At 45.8% G+C, this 13,552-nt stretch overlaps 2 protein-coding genes across 4 annotated transcripts in view; one reads left to right on the plus strand and one right to left on the minus strand.

Moving 5' to 3' along the window:
* RELB (RELB proto-oncogene, NF-kB subunit) overlaps window positions 1-797 on the plus strand; it is a 58,447-nt gene extending 57,650 nt beyond the window's left edge. Inside the window, exon 11 of one of the 3 annotated variants that reach the window (XM_075323675.1) lies at window positions 16-795. In XM_075323675.1, the coding sequence (XP_075179790.1) occupies window positions 16-317 (302 nt within the window). In that variant the 3' untranslated portion in view covers window positions 318-795. Of the gene's footprint in view, window positions 1-15 lie in introns of all 3 variants that reach the window. The other 2 variants (XM_075323678.1, XM_075323676.1) reach the window with 2 other exon arrangements.
* Window positions 512-11,519, minus strand: LOC142251149 (uncharacterized). The gene is made up of 3 exons (XM_075323679.1): window positions 11,345-11,519; window positions 7,867-8,253; window positions 512-3,508 (listed from the first exon to the last, which is right to left on the minus strand). Exons 1-3 carry the CDS (start codon window positions 11,400-11,402, stop codon window positions 2,937-2,939), a joined length of 1,017 nt encoding a protein of 338 aa, XP_075179794.1. The 5' UTR covers window positions 11,403-11,519; the 3' UTR covers window positions 512-2,936.
* Between the last annotated feature and the right edge of the window lie 2,033 nt (window positions 11,520-13,552).

The raw sequence follows: 13,552 nt of genomic DNA on the forward strand, positions 1-13,552 counted from the left end.
CATTGTATTTTTAAGATTTATTTCCCATTCATGAACCCTTCTCTGAGCTCGATTATATGCATTTGAACCTGATGGGCACCAATGAACCCATGCTCCATGAGACATTTATTGAAGATACTACTAGCAACTTCAATACCATGATGTCGTGGATTCCTGGAGGATACAATGAATCAATCGACTTTGAAAATGTGCAGCCTGATCATGACGACGATGCCACAGCCAGCCTGGTGGGTGTCAGCCTTGCCCTCACCGGGGAACATGGGCGACATTTCCCAGATGTTGCATACCCAGAAGACTCCAGAATGGGTGGGTGTTGACCTCTCGGGAGACACTAAATTTTCATGAATGGACTCGAATTTTGGACCCCCAATTGAGATCTGACTTGAGATATTCTGAAGGAGCTTTGGACAACCTTGGCTTGGTCTTAGAAGATTATATATTTTTTATCATAATGTAGATAATGGTATATCCACCATCGTAATGGCATTAACATCCCACTACAGCTTTCCTTTGGGCAAAAAAAATTGGACTGGGCGAGTCTAAACCACAGTACAATGCTGGGGTCATGGTGAGGGAGGATGATGGGGGTGCACTTTATTCATTTACCCTATGCTATCTAACAATATGGCTGCAAAGTGGTTTTGTGTTGGGAAATGGGGTTTTATATCGGAGATCTTGTAAGTAGCAATTGAAAATGGGGAAAAAAGCAGCAGATAATGCACTAAATTTTAATGTAGATATTAAAAATCATATTTTTTAAAAAACATTTTGTGTTACACGCGTGTGGTTTGAGGGTGAAGATCTATTGTCCTTGTGAAAAATGGACGTCGCTCTTCAGACCTTGTTAAGGTTGGTTATTAGAATTTCTTAGTGTTTAAGGTTGAAGGTTGACTTGGGTCTATCAAGTTCAACCCATGACCGAACTGAAGATGTTGGTCCAGAGGAAGGCAAAAAAAAACCCCATGCGGCAGACGGCAAACTCCAGATTAGGGGGGAAAAAAGTTTGAGCTATGTCCGGTAGTTCATGGCTGTTAGATTAGAGCACGGTGAACTTCCTACTTACTGTGTCATCCTGTCGCGCTCAGTACTGGAGATGGTAAAGTGGCAAGATAAAGTCGACCCACTGGACCTTAGGGGGGACCCCAGGCTTACCCTTTACGTGGGAGGAGAGAGACCGGGATTGTGGCAGCTGATGCCCAGGGCAAGGGCAGACTCAAGAGTAGACCGGTTAAGGCTGGTGGCACGGCCAGGATGGACCGGCACAGTCACTGGTATAGCAAGGGTCACAGGGTGGCTGAGAGTTAAGGCACAGCTGGGTTGGACTGGCACAGTCTCTGGTTAGCAAGGACTACCGGAGTAGCTGAGGCTGAAGGCACGGCCGGGATAGACCTGCACAGTCTCTGGTGTAGCAAGGACTACCAGGGTAGCTGAGGCTGAAGGCATGGCCGGGATAGACAGGCACAGTCTCTGGTGTAGCAAGGACTACCAAGGTAGCTGAGGCTGAAGGTACAGCTGGGTTGGACAGGCACAGTCTCTGGTGTAGCAAGGACTACCAAGGTAGCTGAGGCTGAAGGCACGGCCGGGATAGACCTGCACAGTCTCTGGTGTAACAAGGACTACCAGGGTAGCTGAGGCTGAAGGCATGGCCGGGATAGACAGGCACAGTCTCTGGTGTAGCAAGGACTACCAAGGTAGTTGAGGCTGAAGGTACAGCTGGGTTGGACAGGCACAGTCTCTGGTGTAGCAAGGACTACCAAGGTAGCTGAGGCTGAAGGCACGGCCGGGATAGACCTGCACAGTCTCTGGTGTAGCAAGGACTACCAGGGTAGCTGAGGCTGAAGGCATGGCCGGGATAGACAGGCACAGTCTCTGGTGTAGCAAGGACTACCAAGGTAGCTGAGGCTGAAGGTACAGCTGGGTTGGACAGGCACAGTCTCTGGTGTAGCAAGGACTACCAAGGTAGCTGAGGCTGAAGGCACGGCCGGGATAGACAGGCACAGTCTCTGGTGTAGCAAGGACTACCGGGGTAGCTGAGGCTGAAGGCATGGCCGGGATAGACAGGCACAGTCTCTGGTGTAGCAAGGACTACCGGGGTAGCTGAGGCTGAAGGCATGGCCGTGATACAGGCACAGTTTGTGGTGTAGTAAGGACGACCGGGGTAGCTGAGGCTGAAGGCATGGTCGGGATAGACAGGCACAGTCTCTGGTGTAGCAAGGACTACCAGGGTAGCTGAGACTGAAGGCATGGCCGGGATGAACAGGCAGGGAAATAATGCACTGCAAGAAAAGCACAGTGTACAAGGGGACCTGACAAACTAGCTGGCTAGGGCACAGAAACACTAGCTAACTAACCATGTTGATCAGGCTCCTTCCCTAGTGGGAGAGAGCCTTATGTACGCAGTGCCTCTCAGGCCCTGGGAGGAGGAAGCAGGGAGTGTACATGTGGAGGAGTGAAGAGACACTGGGACACGTGAGAGCTGGCCGCGGCAGTGAGTAGCACGCAACCCTGCGGGAGGAGGGGAGCGCAGGGACGCCAGCATTACACATCCCCAGCGCCATGTCTGATTATTAGACAATGTGTTCATTGCACCCAAACATAATGACTGGGGACTACTAATCAGAAGAGGTGCTGGGGATGCCAAAAGTAGTAGCTTCATATGGTTCTGGTCCAGGGTTCACCAGACAAGAGCTTTGCAACATCTTTACGTTATGATTGACATCACATTACGTTGCAGGGACCTTCTAATCTAAAGAGGCGTGATGAATGCTGTAGTTAGTAGGAGGTTTGTAGGTCTTTGGAGGCCATTAGACTACCGACATGGCCACTGATCCAGTGTCTTGCGAATCTTAATGCTCAACTCTATGGGTTCAAGTTTTTCACATTCCATAGGTTTCCACAAACGTCTATTACCAAGCTGGGAACCTCAGCCGTTACATTCAGGTGCAGATGTTGGCCAAGACTAAATCATTACATAATGTATGTGGAGAACTGCAGCAGGAGTGGTGGGCACAAGTAGGACCACAAGCCAGAGAGCATGTTCCTGGGCTACCAAACTCTGGTTGTAAGGTCAGCTCTCTTATGCCATGATGTTTAAACAGTACTTTGGCCTGGGCTACAATGGTCTTGTATTCCTCCAACCCCGAACAATGAACGTGAAGAGATGCCACTCCATGGTCTGGGGCAAGAGACCAAACATGAAGCTCATGATGTCCACAGTGGCCACAGATTGAGTCTAGATCTTGCTTCAGCCTCTGTAATTTAGCGGAGGGAGGCACAGCTTGGAGGAGAATGCAGCTATTTTGGATGATGTCGGAGTAGACTGAAGCAATCATGATTGCTATAGAAAGCAAGGAGAGAGCGGGATCCAGGTAGTGCACGGCCGGGTGACTGAATAGGTGAAGCAGCAAGCTGCTGGCGAGGAGGAGCGATGATGGTGCAAGGGAGCAGAGCATCCGTAGGACCAGATACCACTGGGGCTGATAGCGTTGCAGTCCCGCTAGGCACAGACCTGGTTTTAGAAAAGAGAAAATACGGTCACATGATTGAACACAAGCAAGTGACAACACAGACAACGACTTTACATGTAACATTCAGAGATGTAACTGGTCCGCAATGTACAGGGCCATGTAACATATAATCGTTACAAGGTCTCAGGTGTGAATGGGGAGCCAGTGTGTTACATTTGGTGTTATCCCTCTCACACTCTCTCATACTGGTCACTGGAAATTCAACATGGCTCCTCATGGCAAAGAATTCCCTGAGGATCTGAAAAAAAGAATTGTTGCTCTACATAAAGATGGCCGAGGCTATAAGAAGGCTGCAGTCATCAGCGGTCTGCTTTATCTGCTCTAGGTATCAAAATACGGGGAACCCTACCCCGCTTTTCCAATTTTTCATTTATTTTTATACTCCACTTCAGGCCCCAGACACCTTCTGTGAGGACAACCAATCACAGACACTGTCAGAGGGTGGGCGGGGAAGCAGTGAATATTCATGAGATTTAATGAGTGGACCCGGAAACAGTGTGACAGCTATGTGTGGTAGCTCGATAAGTGTAATTGTCCTGCTTTAATCCTCATTTTGATTCCTTTTACATCTCCCTAGCCCTTACTAACACCATTCTATAACACCTAAAGGTTTGGGTCCCTTAGACTTATTAGGGGTTCGGTGTCAAAGTTGGGCTATAGTCTCCAAACCAGAACATCTGCGGGTTCGCCCATATTTTCTCATAATATATCTTTTGTTGAAACGTCAGGTAGGACTGGGTTAAATCCTAGTACTGCAGGGCTGATTACACACACCTGCTAGCTTTAACTAAAGGCCAGGGCATGTGTTCACTTTGGGCCTCTCACTCTTCTACGGAGATTGAGCAGAGCGCAGTGTGTGGGCAGTTTTGGATTCTCCTGTTTGGTGCTGGAAGCTGCCGGGGACACAGAGACTGGTAGGACCGTACCCCCTTTTTGATGGAAAGTCTGCTCTAGGAAAACTGACTGAGCCCGCACTGATAAATGTACCTGCTGAATTAACTGTTTATTTGCGGTTATCCCCCTGTGCCCAGAGGAGACTGTGTTTTGTCTTGAATTCCTTGAGGTTTTATGAAAGCAATAAAACGGCACGTTTGGAGCAAACTTCCTTTCCCTGTGTGAACACTACCTAATGCCTACCTAAGAGCGTGAATCCCTAGACTATATAGCAAGTAGAGCGTTGTATCAGAAAATCTGGCCTCGGACTCAAACTCTAGCTGCCTGCGGTCAAGCCTAGAGAAAGCCTAAGGCTACTTTCACACATCCGGCTTGAGCTCTGCGGCTCAATCCGGCTGTGCAAGCTATGCAACGGATGCGGTGAAAACACCGCATCCTTTGCATAAGTTCTTCCCATGCGGCCCGTCCGGTTTTTGCCGCTTGCGGCATGCTACTGAGCATGCGCAGTGGCAAAAACCGCATGCGGCGGCCGGATGCGGTTTTTGCCGCATCGCGCCGCATCCGGCCGCCATAGGCATGCATTGAAAATTGCGCCGCATTGGCCGAATGCGGCGCGATGCGGTTTTTTTTGCCGCACGAAAAAACGTGCCAGGCAACGTTCCATCCGGCCGCCGCATCGGCTAAATCTGCCTCATGCGGCAAAAACCGGACCGAACGCGAGCCCATGCGGCACTAATTAAAGTCTATGCAGAAAAAAAGCAACCGGCAGCAAAAAAAAACGGTTGCGATTTTCCTGCAAAGTGCCGTATTGTGCCGCATTGCAGAAACCGGAGGTGTGAAAGCAGCCTAAAGGGAACCTGGCAAACATGCTGGCTAGGCTGGACTTCTCAGTAAAAGTACACGCCACAATGACTAGTCAAAATGGTTAGCATATGTATGCATAAAAGATTAAAATGCAGACTATCAGTCATTACATGTCTCGCACTGGTTTCATCTTTTCAAGCCCTGAAGCAGATTCTCAGGGAGATATATGTCCGGCCCATAGATATTCACACACGCACACGCACACGCACACTATGTATGTATATATGTGTATATATATTTATATATACACAATTTATATATAAATAAATAAATAAAATGTGTGTAAATGTGTTGTTAAGATCTATGGGCCGGACATATATTTGCCTGAGAATTAATATACCGTGTTTTTCCAAAAATAAGACCTAGCAGGGATTTTCACAATTTTTGGAGCAAGGCTTAAATTATAAGCCCTCCCCCGAAAATAAGCCCTAGACGCGGATCAATAATGAAGTGTCCGTACAGCTAAAAAAATTAAAGATACTGAAGGACACTTCATTATAGACAGCGGAGACCCCACAATCACACTCACCCGACGCCCAGCAGAGGACCTGTCATGATGGCATCCCACACACATCCGATATCACACAATCAGATATCTCACACACACACACACACACACACCGGATCGCACACATACCACCCACATCCAGTGACACAGATCTCTTCTGGCTGGCAGAATCCTGAGAGGCTGTGTGGTGGAGTGCAAGGACCTGCCGCAACAGGACCTGCGGACACACGTGATTCCTCCCATCATTCCCTGTATGTGTGTGTGTGTGTGTGTGTTTATTTCAGCCAGCAGCAGGGGAGGGTGGTGTGCACCACCCACCGGAGATCACAGGGAGGACCTGGGAGCCACACAGACGTCTGGGTCTGGTAAGTATGAGTCTCCTGGGAAGTGGGGGAGGGGCTGTTTTTTTTTGGGGGGGGGGGGAACTTACCCCTCAACCATGTTTCTCCAAAAGTAAGACCTACAAAATTAAGAAATGCTTTTTTTGGGGGGAGCAAAAAAAGTATTAGACTATGTGCCCACGGGAGCTTTTTACTGCAGATTTTGCCGTGGAAAACCTGCGGACTTTTCTGGATTTTACAGATAAATCTGCAGGTTTTAGCATGTAAATTCACTCCCCATGTTATCCTATGGGACATGGGGAGTGCGGTGTCCACGCTGCGGAAATCCCGCAGCCGCACCTAACTGCATGTCAATTATTCATGCGGATTTACTTGCGGAGATCCTGGCCCTCCACTATGGAGATAGAGGCCAGGACGTCCGCAGGTAAATCGCGTGAAAGTCCGCATGTTTCCCGCAGTTATTCCACTGGAATCTCGCAGCGCCGGCGGGCAGCTGCGGGAAATATGCGGCCGTACCTGCAGATACATCCGCAGGTACGAGCGCCCGTGGGCACATAGCTTAAGACAGTGTGTTATTTTTGGAAAAAACACTGTGTGTGTTTTTATGTGTGATTATATAATTACAGTGGATTTCTTTGGAATGAGACATCGGATCCCAAATATCAAGAAATAATTTTATTCAGCTTCCTATGATCTACATGCCCATATAGCCGGCTTAGGAGGGTTGATCTTGCTGCCAGATTCCCTTTAAAATGTATACTAGTATACAGTAAGCGCCCTCCAGTGGTGGCTGAGGCAGATAAAAAAAAAATTAACCACTGTATCTAAACAGCACCTCTATAAAAATATACTAGATAAATCAACACAGAAACTAATCAGATACTCCAGAAGCAAATGGTGTAAAAGCAAGTCTGTCACCAGCTCTCGCACGACAAATTGCAAAAATATTTTTTTAATACATCTTAGTCCTGTTGAGGCGGATGTACTTCCGTTAATAATCCAAGTTGAAATGGTTGCTAGAGCTTCGCTTTGCTCACGTTATTATGAAGTGGACAAGCCTTTGGATTACGGAACCATTTTGACTTGGATTTTCAAAGTAAGCACACCAGTCTCAACAGGTCTAAGATATATTTAATAATGTGCACAGTTTGTACTATGATGTTTGGGCCAGATCTGCTTTGAAGGTGTATAGGCTCAGCAGAGTATATCTGGCCATTTAGTGTCTCAAATCCTACAAATAAAGGCCCCCATAAATATTACACCACAGTTCGGCCAAACCAGCTGATATAATGGGGATTGACTAACGGGCCAATGTGTATGGTGGCTTCTGACACATGATGTCAGGGACAGATGGATGTGGCATGTTGAATTTGACCCATCAGATGATTTTCGCAGCGACTCTCAGAGAACACAGGAACACTCTGCTATAGCTGGAGTGACACTTGCGAGTGACTCACGCAAGGATCGAATTACACTGCCCGGACCGGCCACCGGCTCTCTGGACAGGAGCAGGTCGGCTGCAAAGAAATACATGAAGCTGCATGCTCCTGTCAGGAGAGCTGGCGGCCAGCCCGGGTGATGTGATGCGATCCTTGCACGAGTCACTCGCAAGTGTGACACCAGCCTATAGGTGAGTCCGGGGAGACTATCGTCTGTCTGGTGTGTACAGGGGGGCTCTACTGTACCGAGGTACCATACCCACCCAATTATGATCTCCTAGAACCAACCTTACCTTGGAAAGTTCCAGTAACGGCCATATAAGTAAAGTTGAACAACAGACCGAGGACTCCGGCCACAAAGATGAGAGCGGGACGGTGAGAGTGGTGCGGATTCACGAGATGTCCGAGCGACCCTAGAGTGAGAGACAGACAAAAGGAAGAAAGAAATAGCGGGGAGAGTAGCGAGAAGAGAGCGGGGAGCCGGACCCTGGCGTGTGCGGGTAAGGATGAGGGTAAGTGAGTAAGGATGAAACTGGGACAAAGAGCAATGAGAAGAGCGAGTGTGTGAGCGGCGTCCGCCAGCGTCAGCAGCGAGTCTGACAGTCTGCTAAGTACGATCTGCGTAAGGAAGACCGCGAACGAGACTGCAAAGAGCAGGACGTGTGACACCATGGCGGCAGCTGCGCGGAAAGCCGGGGGAGGAGGAAGAGTCAACAAAAAGTCATGAAAAGAGAGACAAGACACAATAAAAAAGTAATATTTTTTAGAGAGAAGAGTAGTATCAGGTATGCCAATATATCAAACACTTATAAATTTGATGCAAATAACAGCCAAAAGCAAAACTGAACTAAGAAGCTCATGCAGTGCATGTTTCGCCGGCCGTGCAGCATCAGGGGCTCTGAGCGCACCTCTGTGCGAATATACGCCAGTTGGTGGCATCAAACCTGGCGCAGCTGACCATTCTTAATCAAGCTCAGCCAACTTTTCTAAAAGATGGCAAAACGCCAAAAGATGCAAAACCTTTGCAACTTTTTAAGCAGTTTAGAGCTCTGTTCGCACACAGCATTTTTTTGCATATTTTTTTCATCATTAAACAAATCTCATACACAAACACTTGCAATTTTTTTCCTGGTTGTTGCTGCATTTGTTGCAATTGTTTGTATTAATTTGCAAGTTAAAATCAGGAGGTCTGAATGGGGTAACAGTAGGAAAAAAAGGGTCATGGTTATATAGGGTTATATAGGGTAACAAAGCAATTTACATAGTGATCAGCGTTTTTGAAAGAATCAGCATGTCCATTCTTTCAGCGTTTTTGTTTTCACCCATACAAAACAATGAGAAAGTGCAAAAATGCTGTAAAAACGCAGCAAAAAAAAAAACAAAAACAGAAAATCGGCACTAAAACCACGTTATTTCCTGCGAGTTGAGGTTTTGCTACAGTTTTACTGCAGAAAAAAAATTGCCTTGTGTGAACATATCCTTATGCCCATTTCTTAGAGAAGCTTGGAAAACCTCAGTTTTTTGTTTTTTGTTTTTTTTTTTTTACATACCAGTAAAACCGATGGCACAAGGGTCGGACCAAAAATGGGTGGAAATCAGATGCAGCACTGATTACCCAAAATGATTTTTGCTTTTTTTTTTTTTTTTTGTATGTGAAAAATCACAGATGTGAATAAAGATTTATAAAGAGGTTCTGCAGCAGCTGAGCTATGCTTATAAGGAATTAACAGTACTCTCAGCTTACAAGGAAGAGTTGTACGACCTTTTTATGTGCTGTGCGTCTGCAGCCGTGTCTTTTTTTTATGGTCACAGTATTTTTGGGCGACTCATATTGGTATACTTCATAGCTGTGACGACATTATTCCATACAAATTGCGCTTTAATATTCCGTTCCAGAATGTGGAGGGAAAAGAAAAGAGGGCTACCTGAGGAAGGGGGAGGGAATGCCCCCGAAACGCGTTGTGGCTTCTATCTTTATATGAAAAATTATATTAAATCTTCACTTACATATACATTCATCACCTCTTTGAGCAGCGCTTACCCAGCACCATGAATTTTCTTTTTTCTGAACTCCAGAATGTGGAGGGGATTACTACGCTACAAGGGACTTTTGTCATTCAGGGTTTGGGAAAGTTGAGTAAATATGTGGAATGTGTTCACACCCTGTGTATCTGGTGTGGATTTTACAACCGTAAGCATTTTACAATATCAGCAAAGTTGGAGTTTTAACACTTTAACCCACATTTCGTGTTATTTTTGTTGCAAAATCACAGCATAAATTGGATTTTGTTTCCATTATTTATTTATTTTTTTTTTTTTAATTCCAAGATGTCAATTTCTGTTAGAAAAAGTGAAACCTTTTAAGTTGTAAATTGTATTCATTAATTTCAATGAGGACCCTAAGTCTGCAGTTTTAAAAACTTCCTGACATTTTTTTTTTCTTTCCTTTTCCAAAAAAGTGCATAAATAAGCGCAGAAATAAGCACAGATTTTCTATGCAGAAATGCCACAGATTTCAGTTTGGAAATCTGCATCAATGAGTAAATGCCATTTGCTACACAGGGAATTACGGGAGACATGACGGCAGGAACCCAGTATCACCAGGACAGTGTCAGATTGTGACTTGAGAAGTTCTATATATTAACACTGTATATTAACTATATATTAGTTATTATATTAACTATATATTAGTATACACTGTATATTAACTATATATTAACACTCTATATATTAACAACTTTCCATTTCCAAATACAGTGAACCCTCAGCTGCTCCTCCTGGAAGGTCCAATGGCCACTACATGTCTGTTTGAGTTTTGACTAATAGGTAAAGAGCTCTAAGTAAGTGTAAGAGGACTTATAAGCCACACAATGCTCCTCTGGGACATCCCCAGTAATGCCAGGACGGTGCAGCTTGTGACTTGAGAAGTTCTATATATTAACACTGAATATTCCATTTCCAAATACATTGAACCCTCAGCTGCTCCTCCTTGAAGGTCCAATGGCTGCTACATTCCTGTCTGAGGGAAGACTAATATCTAAAGAGCTCTAAGGAGACATATAAGCCATACAATGCTCCTCTGGGGCATTCCCAGTAACGCCAGGATTTTGCAGCTTGTGACTTGACAAGTTCTATATATTAACACTGAACATTCCATTTCCAAATACAGTGAAACCTCAGCTGCTCCTCCTGGAAGGTCCAATGACCGCTACATGCCTGTTAGAGCTGTTTACCTATTAGTCAAAACTCAAAGTAAGTGTAAGGAGACTTACGAGCCCCGCAATGCTCCTCTGGGACATCCTCAGTAATGCCTTTGGCAAGTTCTATATATTAACACTGAATATTCCATTTCCATATCTCCTCCTGGAAGGTCCCATGGCTGCTACTTGCCTGTCTGAGGGAAGACTAATGGGTAAGGAGCTCTAAGTCTGTGTAAGGAGACTTATAAGCCACATAATGCTTGTCTGGGGCATACTGAGGAAAGGAAGCAGAATACTGCAGATGTGGCAAATCCAGCAGAATGCAACCAGTGCTTTACTAATTACTGCAAGGCTTGCTGCAATTTGTAGTACTACAGCGGGCAGAGAATCGCTGGTTGCTAGGATCTCAGTGAAAAGAATGGAGGCACATTCCTGAGTGAGGGGAGACACAGGGGGCTTTACAGCAGCTGATCCTTCTTCTCATTGCTGTCACGTCTGTGTCCTCCATGCACTGCTGTCTCCCAGGATTGCTGGGAGCCCCTCACCTGTCCCATGTCTTGCATTCTCTTACCTTTCCCACCTTCTTCCAGTGTCTGCTTCTTCCTTGAGTCTGCGGCGCCCCCCTCCATGGATCATGTGCTGGTCACACTCCCCTTTGGCGTGATGTCTCTGGGTCGCTGTCTGTGGGGTTCCTCCACCCCTCACTTCTTGGGTCTTTCCTCCCAGCTGTAGCTGACCATGTGCCTGGTTCCCTCCTAGTCCATTAGTTGCTTTTTCAATCATATCTCCCCCTCTTTAAGCCCCTTCTCCCCCCCCCTCCCAGTCCATGCAATCCCTTGCTCAGCTGACACTGACCTACAACAATGGCCATTTATACACCGCGATGCGGAGGGGAAGAATATCTAATGACCTGGTGCCGAAGCATAAAATGAACTCTAGCACCTCATACTAGCCATAAAGTTTCCTTCCCTGTGTCTGCATGATTGATAAATTACCAGGAGTTGCGTCTTATCGACCTTCAGCTGTTCTAGGACACCGATTTCTGTCTCGTCAGCCCTTCTTACCAGTCATTGTATTGTACACAGCAATGTAAAGTGATGACCTGCTAAAAGGGGATCCGCCACCTTACAGGAAACACTCATAAAGTTAAAGAAGACCAAATATACACTTTTTCTCTAAATATATACAATTTGAAAAATTAAAGTATTTCCTTACAAAATTTAGTGATAAAATATCTGGCCCTTTAAGAAGAGACTGAAGTTGGCTGTCTCACTATTTGACAGCTGTGTGAGACTTCCTGTTTGTGAGTTGGGAGATACCATTTGTGTGGGGAGATCCAGGGAGAATGCAGAATGTACATTACATACTGAATGTAGTTATTATGTCAAGAAGGATCATTTCAGAGCTTTTTCCACCTTTAATGTCACCCATAACCTGTACAATGCAATTGAAAAATAAATATTTTAGGGTGGAAAAAAAAAATGAACAAAATGCCTTGGTTGCATAAAACTGCACACCCTTAAAGTAATACTTTTGTTGATGTATCCTTTAAATTTAGTCTTTTTAGGTAGGGGTTTATCAGCTTTGCACATCTATAATTGGCCCACCCGTCCCTGCAGGAGCTCCACACCTGTCAGGGCATCTTTTGAGTACAGCCCCCTCTTCAGGTCACCCACAGATTTTTAGTTGGATTCAGGTCTGGGGTCTGCCTGGCCATTCCAAAACTTTGATCTTCTATTGAAGCCATGCTTTTGTTGCTTTGGAGATATGCATAGGGAGGGTGATTGTCGTTCTGTGAGGTGAATTTCCATCTTTTTAACAGAGGTTTGCAAACTTGACTGATATTTGGAAGTGTACATATTTCCCTCCATCTTGACTAATGCCCCAATTCCAGCTGCTGAAAAACAGCAGCCTCCATCATGCTTCACTGTGGGTATGGTGTTCTTTTGGTGATGCGCAGTATTGACTTTGTGCCAAACATATTGTCACGTGTGACAGACAGTCATGTGGTTTCTGGGCATTGAAGGTCACAGCGTTTGGCTGCACAGAATGCTCTTTGACTTTTCATTGTTCCTGTTGTCAGTATTCATTGGTATAGGTAGCTTTCCTGCTGGATTCATCTCTCCCTCTTTTGGACCCAGCATGAGCTCGACTTCCACCCAGCTGTTGATCGTCAGTATTCCCTTGATGTTTAAATACCCCTTCCTTCTTTTTTGACTGGTGCTGGTGATATTTTCCATTCCTTCAAGCAAGTTGCAAGCAGGTGGCTTGTACTCTGTGGTATCGTTGCTGATAGCTCTGCTGAACTTCTACTCAAGTCATCTAATGATAAGTAGTTCATGCTTTTCCCCCTGTGTCTTCTATGTGTGTTTAGTGGGGTTAACGAAGAGCTCATCCCATCCGTTCCCTATTTAGGGCCGAGCAATAGTGACACCTAGGATCAGGTATCCAGCTGCATGGGTGCAGAACCTATCTAGGGTGGTGAGGGACCTCAGAGACCAGCAGTAGGCTCGGTCAGGGATCACCAACTTCCCTCTCCTTAGACACAGGGTTTCCCTTCCCTTTTGCCGTGCGCTTGGTACTTTCCCGTACCTCACGTGACACATATCTTTTGGAATTATAACCAAAAAGTTCCACCTTGCTTTCATCAGACCATAACATGTTTTCACACATGCTTGTGGCAGACTTGATGTAGGATTTAGCAAAACATAGCCGGACTTGGTTTTTTATTCTGTGTATGAAAAGGTTTCAGTCTACTGCCCTTACCCAGCAGAACAGG

The sequence above is a fragment of the Anomaloglossus baeobatrachus genome, chromosome 9 (genome assembly GCF_048569485.1).
Source record: "Anomaloglossus baeobatrachus isolate aAnoBae1 chromosome 9, aAnoBae1.hap1, whole genome shotgun sequence".
NCBI classification, from domain to species: Eukaryota; Metazoa; Chordata; class Amphibia; order Anura; family Aromobatidae; genus Anomaloglossus; species Anomaloglossus baeobatrachus.

What these genes read in the sequence shown, in the direction of transcription:
- LOC142251149 (XM_075323679.1), bottom strand. Translation starts at nt 11,402, where the DNA reads ATGGAGGGGGGCGCCGCAGACTCAAGGAAGAAGCAGACACTGGAAGAA. An exon ending in ACTGGAAGAAGGTGGGAAAG is followed by an intron (nt 8,254 to 11,344) that starts GTAAGAGAATGC and finishes CTTTCCGCGCAG; the next exon opens with CTGCCGCCATGGTGTCACAC. An exon ending in CGTTACTGGAACTTTCCAAG is followed by an intron (nt 3,509 to 7,866) that starts GTAAGGTTGGTT and finishes TTCTAAAACCAG; the next exon opens with GTCTGTGCCTAGCGGGACTG.